Source organism: Caretta caretta, chromosome 1 (genome assembly GCF_965140235.1).
Source record: "Caretta caretta isolate rCarCar2 chromosome 1, rCarCar1.hap1, whole genome shotgun sequence".
Classification (NCBI taxonomy): domain Eukaryota; kingdom Metazoa; phylum Chordata; order Testudines; family Cheloniidae; genus Caretta; species Caretta caretta.
The window spans coordinates 198,852,396-198,868,876 of NC_134206.1; the positions used below are offsets into that span (position 1 = coordinate 198,852,396).

The 16,481-nt window shown below is 44.8% G+C and overlaps 1 protein-coding gene across 1 annotated transcript in view; it reads left to right on the forward strand.

The window, feature by feature from the left end:
- The window catches only part of TOMM70 (translocase of outer mitochondrial membrane 70), a 36,625-nt gene extending 20,482 nt beyond the window's left edge, over positions 1-16,143 (forward strand). Inside the window, exons 7-12 of the mRNA XM_048816914.2 lie at positions 1,936-2,070; positions 2,987-3,094; positions 3,819-3,935; positions 4,572-4,669; positions 5,242-5,364; positions 12,242-16,143. Of these exons, the coding sequence (XP_048672871.2) occupies positions 1,936-2,070; positions 2,987-3,094; positions 3,819-3,935; positions 4,572-4,669; positions 5,242-5,364; positions 12,242-12,395 (735 nt within the window). The 3' untranslated portion in view covers positions 12,396-16,143. The remainder of the gene's footprint in view (positions 1-1,935; positions 2,071-2,986; positions 3,095-3,818; positions 3,936-4,571; positions 4,670-5,241; positions 5,365-12,241) is intronic.
- Positions 16,144-16,481: the final 338 nt, after the last annotated feature.

Consider the following 16,481-nt stretch of genomic DNA (forward strand, 5'->3'; position numbering starts at 1 on the left):
TTTATTTGCTTGACAGCCCTACTTTTTTCACTTTGGCTAATTATTCATAGTGTGTTTATTATCAGTGGGTGGATATTTTCATTACAATGTGATTGGCATGCTTAAGGGTATGTCTACACTGCGTGCTTTTTTCGGCAGTTTATAGAGTACACATTCAAGTAGCCTTCCAAGCACAGGTATAAACAGCAGCGTTCAAGGTGGGGCCTGGCTTAGGCAAGTAGAGTAAAGACCCGGCTGAAGGGTGCGGGGATATACCAGAGTACATGCTCTTACACAGCTCTCTACTCGCTCAAGCCAGGCCTCCCCATCTACATTGCTATTTTTAGCAGTGTATTGTCCTGCTGCTGAATCCCTTCCCCAGTGTAGGTAAAGACTCTGGCAGTGGAGAAAGGCTCTGCATGTTCCCCGCTGCTGGAGCCCTTCCCTACCGCAGTGAAAGGCTCTGGGAGTGGAAAGCTGCTGAAGCCTTTCCCCATTGCCTCCCCTCTGCCAGAACTTTCACTGACGTGTAGTTACACACTGCCATGTGGATGCAGCGTGTAGCTCCAGGTACGCTACTTGTCACTGCCAGTGATGTGGAGTGTTGACGTTACCCAAGAAAGTTAAGTATCAATTAGCTTTACAGTAGTTTGGAAAAAGAAAAGGAATACTTGTGGCACCTTAGAGACTAACCAGTTTATTTGAGCATGAGCTTTCGTGAGCTACAGCTCGCTTCATAGGATGCATACTGTGGAAACTGCAGAAGACATTATATACACAGAGACCATGAAACAATACCTCCTCCCACCCCACTCTCCTGCTGGTAATAGCTTATCTAAAGTGATCATCAAGTTGGGCTATTTCCAGCACAAATAGAAATGGCCCAACTTGATGATCACTTTAGATAAGCTATTACCAGCAAGAGAGTGGGGTGGGAGGAGGTATTGTTTCATGGTCTCTGTGTATATAATGTCTTCTGCAGTTTCCACAGTATGCATCCAATGAAGTGAGCTGTAGCTCACGAAAGCTCATGCTCAAATAAATTGGTTAGTCTCTAAGGTGCCACAAGTACTCCTTTTCTTTTTGCGAATACAGACTAACACGGCTGTTACTCTGAAACCAGTAGTTTGGAAAGGTCTTTTTCTTTACATGTGTACCGCGTGTTAATACCACAGGTGAAGTAACTTGTGAAATGGTCACGTTGGGCTCTCTCTAACTAAAAGCAGATCATGGGATCATGTTCACTGCCACATCTTATCTGTATTTGTGGTTATCTTAGTTTCTTTGGAAATTGTAGGAGACATTTAAACTATAAATACAGAAAAATAATTGACATGATTAAGTCCCCTCCTAATTGTCGACCCGTTTACATATGAGAAGAAAAAAAGTGACCTTAGAGTAGGAAGCTCAGATTGGTAAATCCCTAATATCCTATGCAGTATGACTAAGGGAGAGAACCTCCCTTAAGAAAATAAAGAAAGAAACAAGAAGGGTTTGCCTGGGCTGAATGATGAAAATTAGACAACAGATAGGATTTGAAGTCAGTAAGGTAAGGTACTTGTTAGGTGTGAACAACTTAATTCATAAGTAAGACAGTAGCTCAATTGGTTTTTGCACACTAAACTCCTATGAAAATGGCTGCTGTTTTTTGGTAGATATGTCCCTTGCACTCACAAGGCATATATCAAAAAGAAATAAGTGTAAGTCAAGGAGGAAGCATGGGTTGATTTGGTATGAAATGACCCTTGCATGTAATTGTATTAATGCTTTTTTAAACTTTATGTAGCACAATTTACTACTGCTTAGAATGAATGAAAAACACATTTCTGTTTTGTCATGGAAGGAACCAACAAAATGAAAAGTTGTTAACATTATTGCAACTAAAAATCTTCAGACCAACAAGAAAAGTAGCAACATCTAATAATTAAAAATAAAAATGTTTGAACTTTTTTATAGCTCCGTGCTAATGCCCTGATCAAACGAGGTAGCATGTATATGCAGCAGCAACAGCCTATGCTGTCCACTCAAGATTTCAACATGGCTGCTGATATTGATCCTCAGAATGCAGATGTTTACCACCACAGAGGACAGGTAAGAGCTGTACTGCACAGAGTTCTACCTAATTCTTTGAGTTTAGATATTTGATTAGCTTGAACTAAAGGAAAAATACAGAACAAAAATGAATACATTGTTATACACACTTGATATAGTGCATGGCAAAAACTGAATTCTAACAATAATAAGCTTGCAACCATAACAAATCCACTAGAAATAAAAGGGAGTAAGTGAATATGCATATGGTAATAGTTAAATACATAGGCAGAACTCACTAAGACTAAATGGTTCTGTTCACAAGTTAGATCACATTTTGTTTGTTTAATACAGAATGTGGATCTGAACTGTTGAAATAATTTAGCATTGCCTACCTTGATCATGCTAAACAAGAAACCCAGTTCTTTTATGACTTATGAGAGGAATGAAATTTCTGTGCAACTTGACTTCGGAAACAAAATAAATGCCTGGCGAATGAAAAGGAAGAATTTGAACTTGGTTAATTATGTGTTAGAAGATGTGTTTTAAAACACAACTTTAGAGAACTAAGATTATATTGTTAACCTCCAGATAATCCATTAGCATCAAATGAAGTGAAGTTAAGTGGCTTTGGAAAACCAAGCAGAGAGCATGTTCAACATGAAAACCCACAAAATCTGTGCCAGAGGATTAATGCAGACAACCAACATCAGAAATAAGAAAAAAGATGTGCAGACCTATAGGCTGTATGCTTACATTTGAACAGTTGTGAATGAAGCCAAAGTTCAGTTCTTTGACAGCTGTTTGGTACATTCAGTGCCAGGAACTTTCCTGAAGATCATGTAGGATTTAGCTACAGTTGTAAGACTGAACAAACAACCTCTTCATATCACTAACTAGAACAACTATAGAAATCTTGTTTAAGCATATAAAACACAGATTAAATGCGGAGTTAGGATTTATTCTCTCTCCTTAGCTGAAAATCCTACTTGACCAAGTTGAAGAGGCTGTGGAAGACTTTGATGAATGTATTCGATTACGACCGGATTCTGCCTTGGCACAAGCACAGAAATGTTTTGCATTGGTAAGTGTTGTCCTGTAATTTTTGTGTCTGTGTTTTTGCTGTTTTCACTGAACTTGTCCGGGTTTATTTTTTTTTATTTGGTTTCCCATTTTCATTTTAAATGAATTGAAAAGTCATGTATCAATACATCTTGCAATCCTTTGTTATCAAATTCAAGAACTGATACAGAAAACTTCTTATTCAGCGTGGGAGTATTGTTCATTTGGCCAATTTTTTTGTATTTGGGCAAGTACCTCATATCTTGTCATATCAATATTTTTAAAAGTAGCCATTTATTAACATCCTGTAATAAAGCAATAGAAATTTTTTCTCATTAAACACATCAGATGCAGCTGTTCTTTATTAATGCAACTGGAAAAAACAAGACAGTCTTCTAGAAGGGGAAAGTATCTATTTCAAGCAAGCGGATACTCCACCCATATGAGAAACTTTGCAGGGGAGAGCTGGCATAATGGGAGTAGGAAGGGATCCAAACCTTCTGGAAGGAGGGAGGCTGCTGGTGGCTCCCAGGCTTCCCCATCTTCCCCAAGGTCCATGCCCCTGAATGGTTGGAAGTGTGGCCAACTCCTACAGACACTGACTTAGCAGAATGTAGGCACGCGTACCACTTTGTGTAATTTGTTTGTAATGGTATTAGATTTCATTTAAAATGCTCTCAGGAGGCTGATTTCCTGTCCTTGCTACTTATTTTGTTTTCTTATGTTTTTACTCTGTTCTTTAATAGTATCGCCAAGCATATACTGGAAATAATCCTTTACAAGTTCAGGCAGCCATGAAAGGCTTTGAGGATGTCATTAAAATATTTCCAAGGTGTGCTGAGGGTTATGCGCTCTATGCTCAGGTATGTTTGATCTTATCTCTGTTATAAACTAATTCTGTTTTACTCAGATAAAAAAAAGTACCCTAAGCAACTAGAATTTGGCATCGCTTTATTAAGTACACTTGTTTATGTGGTTTGCATTGTAAGTAAGTATGACTGGAATGAATAGTCAGTTGGCTTTAAGTTATCTGAATGCATTCACTGGTACTCTGATTTCAGATAGGTAATGCAGGTGGGGAGGCGTATAGAGTTCCTATGACGTTTGTGTGTTTTCAGCAGCAGAAGTTACTGAAGACAAGAATTCTTAAGGCTGGGGTATAGCTCACAACCTGAGACTTGTGCTCACTGGTTTATTGTTCCTCACATGCAGTATAATTAGAACAGGTCACTGTGGACCTGCAGTTAGGCACATTGTGATCACTAATCTGTGTAGTTAGAGCTCTACAGCTTGTTTCTGAAAGGGCTGATGAACCAAAAGACCAAAAATAGTGATTTCTGGAAATTAAGAATGGTGATTAACTTGTGTGTGTGCCTGCCCATACCTGTAATGAGACATCCAAGTGGGGAGGGAATGGCACCCACACAGTTTTAAATAGTTCTAGATTTGCTCAGTGTGTTGGTTTATTCATTTTTTTTAAAGTCTCTCTTCTCATGCAGGCATTAACAGATCAGCAGCAATTTGGTAAGGCTGATGAAATGTACGATAAATGTATTGACCTTGAGCCAGACAATGCTACTACGTATGTTCATAAAGGGTATGTATTATTGAGTCTGTTACAATTAAGGGACTGTCTGCATTTTTAGCTAGCTCCTCCCCTGAAAGTACTTGAGTAATTTCAAAGTTAGAAAAAAAGTATTATAATTGACTTTTTTTTCCAACTAAAATGTAAATCAAACTGAAATGTCAGTGTTTTCATTAGCATGAATTCCAAAAGGCATATCCGCTTGATATCAATGTAAGAATGTTAGTTTACAAATCTTAAAACTTCTTTATGCAGTAGATAATCACTCTAAATTGGAGCTTAATGCTCCAGATATTCATGTTGACAAAAACAATTGGTGGTTGATCCTCCTAATGGAAAGAGTTCTATACACATGAAGAGGAGATAATTTCTCTTTGTTGTCCTTAAACTGCTGACAGTCTGTTATTTAAATGACTGTTGAAAGTGTTATTTCATATATGAAGTGAAAATTATTGTCCACCCTACATAAGGAACTCAACTATGTTTTTTTTTATATGGGATATTCACTTCCCCTAAGATAGACAGGACTATGTATGGGATATATAGAAATAAGTCTGGTCTGTAATTGGTATGTCTTTTTGCAGTTTACTTCAACTTCAATGGAAGCAGGATCTAGACAAAGGCTTGGAGCTCATAAGCAAGGCCATCGAAATTGATAACAAATGTGATTTTGCATATGAAACTATGGGAACGATTGAAGTGCAAAGGTAACTTTTTAAAATATAACACTTTCATTTGCAGAGACTAAAGCTGTCAAGTTACCTTTGGAATTATAGTAATCCAGTAGGTTTCTCCATCACTCTTGAAAACCTCTTTGTTTTGGAGAGGAGCTCTGAACAATAGGAAGCTGTGGGGCAGGACCCAAGAGTTACCTGGTGTAAAGTTTGGGAAAAATCCTCCCTCTCCCTGGCATTTCACCATCTAGTGACCCCATAAACTCCCCCAGAAGTTTGTGCTATTGAGATAAGAATAGTGTCTGGAGTAACCCTTTTTCTGTAATTGATACAGTGCAGGTTTCACACACTGCATTCAAGGAATTGCTTTCCAGTCATGATTCAGCCTTTAACATTTACATGCCGAGTGTGGGAGGAGCAAGTTAAATACAAGGGCCATCTTTTATACAGTTTTTGGTGGGCAGATAGATCAGCTGAGGTTCAGGTGATAGGATTTTGTCAATTAGGGTGTAGTAATGTGGTGATGAAAGTTGTTTCTTAAAAATAACCTCTCCACATCCCTTGGCATGACCTTCAAAATATCCATACCTACGCCTATGAAAAGCAAAAAAGACTGCTCTGATTAGTGAACTTAAATTCCCATCTACATGTCCCTTCTTGCTCTTCAAACTCATTTCACATCCATGACTAATGGGCATTCCCTGTGTTTCTGTTAAACCACAGTTCTGCAAGTAATATCTCTTGATGGGAGAGGACTCCTTAATCCATGCCCTTTTCCCCAAGAAGCTCGAGCAGACTAGGCTCCCTGGCCCTGACTAACTCTTCTTAGAGGTTGAGGGTTGTTTCACCTCTCTGGGACTATTTGCCTGAAATTCCAAAATAGTCTAACTAAAAACTGAGCAATCAAATTGAAACTACTTGCAGAATATCTAGTCATAAACTTGGCAGCTAAGCCAGATACTCATGGGACCCCTTTGGCTGAGTTTCAGTAAAGAGTTCTTGTCTCCCCTCTGTGACGAAGTGGGACTGTTCTTAATGTTTCCTCTGAATAGTGTGGGGGTGCCTCAGTTTCCCCTAGGCAGTTCTTAAGTATCTAGGTGGTGGGGTAAGGGTGTATGATCATTGCAGTGCCCTAGAGGGCATGTGTGTGCAGGAGTCTGGACACAGAGAATGGCCGACACCCTGTTTCCTGGCAACTGATGGCCTGGGCCCTTCCCCCCCTGCAAGGTGAGAGCTGAAGGGTTGGAGAACAAAGGAATCAGGTGACCTCCTGGCCCGGGAAAGGAACAAAGCCCAGAGGAGGAGGGGCTGGAGGGGTTTTTCAGTTTGGGGCTGGCTGGGACATGGAGTGAAGTGCAGACGTGGTTGTCTGGCTCACTGCCCCCCAGAATGGACCCAGCTGAGGGGTCCCGTTCTCTGCACCTGCAAGCTCTGTTTTAGACCATGTTCCTGTCGTCTAATAAACCTTCTGTTTTACTGGCTGGCTGAGAGTCACGTCTGACTGCGAAGTTGGGGTGCAGGACCCTCTGGCTTCCCCAGGAGCACCGCCTGAGCGGACTCGCTGTGGGAAGCGCACGGAGAGGCAGAGGATGCTGAATGCTCCGAGGTCAGACCCAGGAAGGTGGAAGCTGTGTGAGCTGTGTGTCCTGAAGACAGGCTGCTCACAGAAAGGCGACTACCCCAGAGTCCTGACTGACTTCATGGGGAGCAGTTCCAGAGCATCGCCCAGGAACTCCGTGACAACTGGTGGGAGCGGTGGGATCTACTGCACCCCGTGGATGGCGCTTCCTGCAGTAAGTGACTGGGGAGCAGTAACACGAAGGGGGATTGCCGAGGACCAGGCCTGCTGAAGGCTCAGAGAGGAGCGGTTTCGGGGGGCGGTTAACCCCTGGGAGTGTGTGACCAGCGAGAAGTACTGTGCAGTAATGGGGTCCCCCTGGGGACTGCAGTGAGCAGTCTCAGGGGCGGAGGAGTCTGCAGCTCGACCCTGGCAAAGAGGTGGTGACCTTGAGAAGGGCTGGCACACTAGGGGTTCTCCCTGGAAACCGTGGGGAGCTGAGAACACACGGGCCTGTGAGTCCACAACAACTTGGGAGGAGCGGAGTGATGGCCTGTCACCGTCTCCTTAAGAAGGACATTGTAACCCTGTGCAGAAAGAGAGGGTTGAGCATTGGAAAGTTCACCAAAGCAGAGTTAATCGTGCAGCTGGAGGAGGATGACCGCTCTAAGGAACAGATTCCTGACCCCAACTGGGGCTATAGCAGGATCTGGGAGCAGCTGAAGCGGGAGCCAGGCATCGCCAAGACTCCTGTCCCCGACCAGACGAGGGTCTTCATGATCGGGTTCCCCATTGGGGGATCAAGACGGACGGGATTGGAGCTGAGTCTGAGAGAGCAAGAGGACCGTGGGAGACAGCGAGAGCCCGAGAAAGAGCTGCAGAAGCAGCAGCAGCATGAACTGGCGGTGGTGGGGCGGAGAGGCCTAGGGGACCTCCCCGGGGTGAGTGGGGATAGATCCCGGGGGGCCAGTTCCGCAGGGAACCTCGAGACTAAATTGCTGCCCCTGGTTAAGGAGGGGGGGGGGTGTGGATGCCCACCTCACTGCCTTTGAGCAGGCTGGCGATTTGAACCAAGGGGACCCTGCGGAAAAGCCCCGGTGTCTAGCTCCCTTGCTGGGTCCCAAGGCCATAGACTCCGTCAGCCAGGTGGTTGGGGATGTGGACAGGCTCCCACTCCTGACCCCAACCTATATGTCTGTGTGGAGTTTCCTGGGGCCAGGCCCCCCGGACCTCCAGTGGGAGTAGAAGGTGATGGTCAATGGGGAGACATTCTTGGGGTGGCCAAAGGGCATGGGCTGCATAAACCTTCCCACATGCGGCCTGCGAGTGCTATCGACCACCCCTGATCTAAGGGAGGGCGTGAAACTGGAAGGGCCTGGTGTAACTCCTACCAAGGAATGGGAGAGATGCTGGGGCATCCATGGGAACGTTGGTGGCTTCGAACTTCCCCAGGTCACCGGCTAAAGTGACCCCGCTCAGTTCGATCTCGAAGGGGGGAGAGATGTGACGAAGTGGGACTGTTCTTAATGTTTCCTCTGAATAGTGTGGGGGTGCCTCAGTTTCCCCTAGGCAGTTCTTAAGTATCTAGGTGGTGGGGTAAGGGTGTATGATCATTGCAGTGCCCTAGAGGGCATGTGTGTGCAGGAGTCTGGACACAGAGAATGGCCGACACCCTGTTTCCTGGCAACTGATGGCCTGGGCCCTTCCCCCCCTGCAAGGTGAGAGCTGAAGGGTTGGAGAACAAAGGAATCAGGTGACCTCCTGGCCCGGGAAAGGAACAAAGCCCAGAGGAGGAGGGGCTGGAGGGGTTTTTCAGTTTGGGGCTGGCTGGGACATGGAGTGAAGTGCAGACGTGGTTGTCTGGCTCACTGCCCCCCAGAATGGACCCAGCTGAGGGGTCCCGTTCTCTGCACCTGCAAGCTCTGTTTTAGACCATGTTCCTGTCGTCTAATAAACCTTCTGTTTTACTGGCTGGCTGAGAGTCACGTCTGACTGCGAAGTTGGGGTGCAGGACCCTCTGGCTTCCCCAGGAGCACCGCCTGAGCGGACTCGCTGTGGGAAGCGCACGGAGAGGCAGAGGATGCTGAATGCTCCGAGGTCAGACCCAGGAAGGTGGAAGCTGTGTGAGCTGTGTGTCCTGAAGACAGGCTGCTCACAGAAAGGCGACTACCCCAGAGTCCTGACTGACTTCATGGGGAGCAGTTCCAGAGCATCGCCCAGGAACTCCGTGACAACTGGTGGGAGCGGTGGGATCTACTGCACCCCGTGGATGGCGCTTCCTGCAGTAAGTGACTGGGGAGCAGTAACACGAAGGGGGATTGCCGAGGACCAGGCCTGCTGAAGGCTCAGAGAGGAGCGGTTTCGGGGGGCGGTTAACCCCTGGGAGTGTGTGACCAGCGAGAAGTACTGTGCAGTAATGGGGTCCCCCTGGGGACTGCAGTGAGCAGTCTCAGGGGCGGAGGAGTCTGCAGCTCGACCCTGGCAAAGAGGTGGTGACCTTGAGAAGGGCTGGCACACTAGGGGTTCTCCCTGGAAACCGTGGGGAGCTGAGAACACACGGGCCTGTGAGTCCACAACAACTTGGGAGGAGCGGAGTGATGGCCTGTCACCGTCTCCTTAAGAAGGACATTGTAACCCTGTGCAGAAAGAGAGGGTTGAGCATTGGAAAGTTCACCAAAGCAGAGTTAATCGTGCAGCTGGAGGAGGATGACCGCTCTAAGGAACAGATTCCTGACCCCAACTGGGGCTATAGCAGGATCTGGGAGCAGCTGAAGCGGGAGCCAGGCATCGCCAAGACTCCTGTCCCCGACCAGACGAGGGTCTTCATGATCGGGTTCCCCATTGGGGGATCAAGACGGACGGGATTGGAGCTGAGTCTGAGAGAGCAAGAGGACCGTGGGAGACAGCGAGAGCCCGAGAAAGAGCTGCAGAAGCAGCAGCAGCATGAACTGGCGGTGGTGGGGCGGAGAGGCCTAGGGGACCTCCCCGGGGTGAGTGGGGATAGATCCCGGGGGGCCAGTTCCGCAGGGAACCTCGAGACTAAATTGCTGCCCCTGGTTAAGGAGGGGGGGGGGTGTGGATGCCCACCTCACTGCCTTTGAGCAGGCTGGCGATTTGAACCAAGGGGACCCTGCGGAAAAGCCCCGGTGTCTAGCTCCCTTGCTGGGTCCCAAGGCCATAGACTCCGTCAGCCAGGTGGTTGGGGATGTGGACAGGCTCCCACTCCTGACCCCAACCTATATGTCTGTGTGGAGTTTCCTGGGGCCAGGCCCCCCGGACCTCCAGTGGGAGTAGAAGGTGATGGTCAATGGGGAGACATTCTTGGGGTGGCCAAAGGGCATGGGCTGCATAAACCTTCCCACATGCGGCCTGCGAGTGCTATCGACCACCCCTGATCTAAGGGAGGGCGTGAAACTGGAAGGGCCTGGTGTAACTCCTACCAAGGAATGGGAGAGATGCTGGGGCATCCATGGGAACGTTGGTGGCTTCGAACTTCCCCAGGTCACCGGCTAAAGTGACCCCGCTCAGTTCGATCTCGAAGGGGGGAGAGATGTGACGAAGTGGGACTGTTCTTAATGTTTCCTCTGAATAGTGTGGGGGTGCCTCAGTTTCCCCTAGGCAGTTCTTAAGTATCTAGGTGGTGGGGTAAGGGTGTATGATCATTGCAGTGCCCTAGAGGGCATGTGTGTGCAGGAGTCTGGACACAGAGAATGGCCGACACCCTGTTTCCTGGCAACTGATGGCCTGGGCCCTTCCCCCCCTGCAAGGTGAGAGCTGAAGGGTTGGAGAACAAAGGAATCAGGTGACCTCCTGGCCCGGGAAAGGAACAAAGCCCAGAGGAGGAGGGGCTGGAGGGGTTTTTCAGTTTGGGGCTGGCTGGGACATGGAGTGAAGTGCAGACGTGGTTGTCTGGCTCACTGCCCCCCAGAATGGACCCAGCTGAGGGGTCCCGTTCTCTGCACCTGCAAGCTCTGTTTTAGACCATGTTCCTGTCGTCTAATAAACCTTCTGTTTTACTGGCTGGCTGAGAGTCACGTCTGACTGCGAAGTTGGGGTGCAGGACCCTCTGGCTTCCCCAGGAGCACCGCCTGAGCGGACTCGCTGTGGGAAGCGCACGGAGAGGCAGAGGATGCTGAATGCTCCGAGGTCAGACCCAGGAAGGTGGAAGCTGTGTGAGCTGTGTGTCCTGAAGACAGGCTGCTCACAGAAAGGCGACTACCCCAGAGTCCTGACTGACTTCATGGGGAGCAGTTCCAGAGCATCGCCCAGGAACTCCGTGACACCCTCTGACCAAGCCTATCAGTCTCATCCTCTGCCCTCTTTCTTTCTGTCTTCCCTTCTAAGCCGTGTCTAAGAATCAGTGTGTCTTAATGGTAAGGGCACTGTATTGAGAGTCAGGAGATCTGTGTTCTAGTCCCAGCTGATCTATTGGCCTGCTGGGTGACCATGGCAAGTCACACTGGCTGGCTGTGCCTCAGTTTCCCCATCTGTAAAGGGGGATAATGATACTGACCTCCTTTGTAGTACTTTGAGATCTACTGATAGAAAGTGCTACATAACAGCTAGTATTACAACTGTGAAAATTCATTATGCTGGGAAAATGTGAAACAATTTTGCTCTTAGCATGGACAAGGACAGTTAGCTGGCAACTGGCTAGGACCTCTTACAGTATTTTACCTGTTACCCCTTCCTCCAGTTATTTGAGTTTTTGAACTTGGAAGAATTGCAAAGGGGATACAAACTGACTTGGTAAAGACAAAAGAATAGCATGTTGGAGTAAGTGTTTTGGGCAGTGTAGATTCTGACAAAGTCCATGACATACATGGGCATCAGAAAAGCAGACAGTTGTATTTTTTGCCGGGAATAATTTGCAAGCAGTTTTGTTTAGAATAATTAATCTGCGTTACTTGAGCCACCATCTTGATTAGAAGGCCACTACTAAGCTACTTCAGTACAAGATCAATACATTTGCTTTTATGGGGCGACAGAGCCCATTTCCTCAAGAACATGGATTGAAAACTTCTCCGTGGCATCCCCCTAAACTTCCCCCTTTTTGGCATGTCATAGAGTCCACTGAAAGATGTCCCTCTAGATGATGTAGTTGAGTAATAACAAAGCTAGTTAAATCTGTGCTGTCCTGCATCAATCATGGAAAGTTCTAGTCTGAAAACTTCAAAACATGACCCGTAAGACAAGTGTTTCCCTCCTCTGTTGTCTTTGGTTACCAAACTTGCTGCTGCGTTTCACTGGTGCAATACCTGTGGATTGGTAAACTCTCTGAAAATAAAGGTTCTATAGAAATGTAAGATGTTATTTAGTGTCTTAATTTGATGATGATCTGGTTTATTTCAGAGGCAATCTGGATAAAGCCATTGAAATGTTCAACAAAGCTATTAACCTGGCCAAATCTGAAATGGAGATGGCCCACCTCTACTCACTCTGTGATGCTGCCTATGCCCAGACAGAAGTTGCAAAGAAGTATGGACTGAAACCGCCAACATTGTAAAGAAACAATGGGGGGGAAGGGAGAGAATGACCTTTTAAACGTAAAGTTGCCCACTTCAACCTAGCCTTGAAGACACTGTTGCAAACGATGTTGAATGGTGGAACTTAGTTTTTTCCCGTTCGTGGTGTTGTCATTTGTTACATCTGTTAAATGTTTAGGTGTTGTGGGAGTGGCTGTTCAAGGAAGTATGCTGTGCTGCGACTTGTTCCCTATGCAGTGGAAACCTTACCAGCTGTTAGGGAAATAAAACAAAGTTGCAAGGGAATAAAGGATATTTTGGCCATGCAAATAAAGACTTTAATTTTTGGGTGGTGATGTTGTGGGCGATTTTTGTTTTATCAAAATAGAATTTTACAGCATGTTTTCCTGTTGATTTTATAGTTAATAGTGCTGTAAAATAGGTTTCTTTTATATGCAATTAATTTCTATGGCTTGACTTTAGTTTTGCAAAAACAAAACTTAATTTACAAAACTATTTAATTGTAGGGATTTTTAAAAAGCCAATAGATGTGAAGACAAACCCTGTAAATACATCCAAGCATGCACAATCTTCCCTTACAACCTCTTCCACCCTCTGCATAACTACTTAGAAATGGTCCTGTGGCAGCTATTAAGAGGTTACTTTGGTAGTCCTTTCCTTCTCCCCAAAAAGCACTTGTGTACTATATTTGAGAGCTATTTAAAAAAGCTTTCCATGTAAAGCATAGATTATGCTGAAAAGGAAAACGCCCTTTCCTTCTACAGTTGTCCTCACTCTAATGCCAGTGGAAATTGTTAAAAAGTTTCCCAGTGCTGCTGCGAATTTTTCAAGAAACTGAACGTACTGCTGAGACTGGAACTGCCAAGGTACAGTCGTGTCTGAGTTCAAACTTGGGCCTGTTCAGACTTTTGGCCTAGATGTTACAGATAATATGCTGTTTAAATTTCAACTCAAGAAATGCATACATCCTTGTTCTCGCCAAGTGTTTGTAAGTACCTATTACAGGATTGGATGAGAAAATGAACAAAGCTTAGTCTGAACTGCCCAATAATGGATTTGGATTTAATTTTTTTTGTTACTTAGAAAACCATATTTGCTAAAACTACAAATATTCTATACAAATAACACAATTGTTCAGTGAACAGCACGTTCGTTCTGATTGACTTTTTCTTAGAACACTAGTATAAACGAAGTCTTCCTCTGGTTAGGAATTGTAAAGGGGACTGTAGATGCTGTTCATTACTCTTTGGAACCAAAGTCAGTCCATGATTGCCTCCCACTACCTTCATGGGATGTAGGGCGCTCTTAATATCTTGCATCTCATCAAATTTCATACCCTTAATTTTGGGTCTTATTTCCACCCCCAAAATATATGCAAATCTGTGCTGACTTTCTAATCTGTTATGTCATTTAAAGGAATGAGCTAACCAAGTGCAAAACTATCAGGCACTAACCGCTAGCTCTGGCATCTAATGGGCAAGCTGTATTTTTTTTACCTCAGCCTCCCTGTCTTTCCTCTTCTCTCCCAGCAATTGCTCTGAATGATGGGACAGAGGAGGGCCTGGAGCCATAGTGGCTTAATCCTCCCATTTACACATGATTCAGGAAGTCGTTTGCTCCTGAACCAGTGGTACTGGTATGGAATGAAAGGTGGTTGAAGACGCAAGCAGTCTCAAAGGACGCTGCATTAAAGAAGAGCACTGGGCTGCTTATGAAACTTTCAATCCGTGTTTCTGTTAATTGAAAACAAAAACCTGCCCAATTCTCAGAAACTACTCCTGAGGTTGACTGTATCCTGTTCTCCAGCAGGGTTTCTATTTGCATGGCCTTATCTACTAGAGACAGGTATTCCTCCTCCTTCTCCTCCTCTTCCTCCAAAAGATTAAAGAGAAAAAAGCATGTGGTGCCTATTACCAGCATTCCACCTCTTGGACTGTTGCCTGTTCTTCAGGTAGCTGAAGCTGCACTGAAAGCTGCATTTGTCTGTAATTTGTTTTTGTAAATGACTTATCACCTGTAAAGTCACCAAATAAATATTACATTCAGATCTCTCTCTCTCTCACATAATAAGGCCAGGTTTTGGTGGAAAATTACTTACCTGCTAAGTGGAAGTTATACCAATCGATAAGCTTGTTTTGTGTAAACAACGTTTCTGTGAATCTAGGAGGAACGGATTCTAACTAATGAATATTCAAAACTTCCTTTTGTCTTCTCCCCATTTCTCCTCCAAAAACGAGTGGGATGAATAAACAACCCAACCTGTGACATGTTTGGGCACAATGTTAAGAACTTAACATGAGGAAAGGCCATCCAATTGCTAGTGAGGAAATTGAGCAGTCTGCGTTCCACTTACAGTCACACCCCCCCAGTCTGCAGTTTCTGCTCAAAATCCCAGTAATAGCATGCTGTAGGGGTGACCGATTGCCTTAAAGCCAGGAATGTAAACCAGCTTTTAAAAATTCCTATGTTTTCCATAGTTGATTTAAATACATAATTAGGGAAAGTGAGCCACAGATACTGCAGACCTTAATGCAGGCTTGGTGCACCTGGTACTGTGAGAAGCAGCTTCCCCTCATGTTTCTGCCATGTAGCTTAATCCTGATCTTGTAAAATCCCTGCTATTCTAGTTCTTGTGCAAAGAGTCTTAGAGAAGCATGCCAAATAAATAGTTCACAAGGTGCATAAATGGAGGTTAGCAAGAGATCATGCTTCATTTGTGACTTAAATTAGCAGGATTTGAACCCAGGTTTCAAAGGTGAAGAACTAAGGCAGGCTTCCAAAACTAAATTGTTACTATTCAACAACTGGCCTACATATTCTGTTGGACTGGTGCATGAGAGCAGCTGAATTGCTAGGGATAGCTCTGCCCAGACCTCCAAACAGTGCTCATACCAGCTTTCCTGCCTTCTGTCTAAATGCAAGATATTGCCCTGTTTTTTGTCATTCCTAAAACTACTTTTTCCTGGCAGCTGAACTTGGGGGAATATGCTGATCCTGGTGCAGTGCTGATGGTTTTCTATATTTATAGAATTCTGATGCATATGTATATAATACAGCGCCTTAATAAAGTATGTCTTTCATCAGCACAGAAAGTATTAGTGACTGCTTAACTCTTAAATAACATAAGACTGGTATGGGAAGGCTTTTTTTTTTTTTTTTGATTGTGTGAAAAACCAGAAATATCCAACCCCCCCCCGATATCCTTTTGAAGTGGCTGCAATAAGCCACAGCAAGAGCTGCTGGAAGAAGGTTGCCACCTGCTCAAAACTGCTATATTTGAGCCTCAGCTATGATCATTTTGTGACCTCTATCAAACTGAGAACTGTTATTCCAGTTTGGCTCTCTAGGAAAATTGTCCCTGCCTCTCTGTGAATTTTCTCTTTATCCTACCACCAGATGTAGATTGCACTTTACATTTGCAAAACTAAGAATTAGGCAATGTAGAATCCTGCTTCTTTTAATCCTCTAAAGGTGAAAAATAATCTTGAGTTTACATTCTGCTGCATGGGAAGCAAAAAAAACCCCCAAAACCTTATCCTTCTTACTGTCAGACACTGTAGTTTAAAAATGAAACAAATAGCTGGTGTGTTTATAAGTCCTATATGCTGACCTGGGTTATCATCATGCTGAGGGTGGCAGACAGCACTCTAAGACAGGAAAGGCTCAGGGCGTTGCTCCTTGCAGAAATGTATATTAAACTAGACTCAAAATGGTACATTGTTTGCTAAATCTTATATTTTTCAACTAATAAATCTTCATTTCATCTTAGAGTCTGTTTTGGGGAATTCTTATGTAGTGTGTATACTTAATGAAAACAAGGTGCTGAAACTATTTTTGTATTTGAGAAGCAAGCTGCTGTCATTGCTATTAGAAAGGCCTTGTGACGTGCAGCCACTGTTATGGTGCTTTTTTTGAGAGAGCGAGAGAGTGGCTACTGTAAACCCTGGAAATTGGCAAATAATGTCTCTTATGCTCAGAGTTGGTAGCACAAAAGACATTGTTTTGTTGAAAAGGTATTTTAGCTACTTAAACTGCCAGTTTGTCATGATGAAGCATGTTACTGAAATTTGTCACTCATTTCAGTGAGAGGAACAGTGAAGAAATGA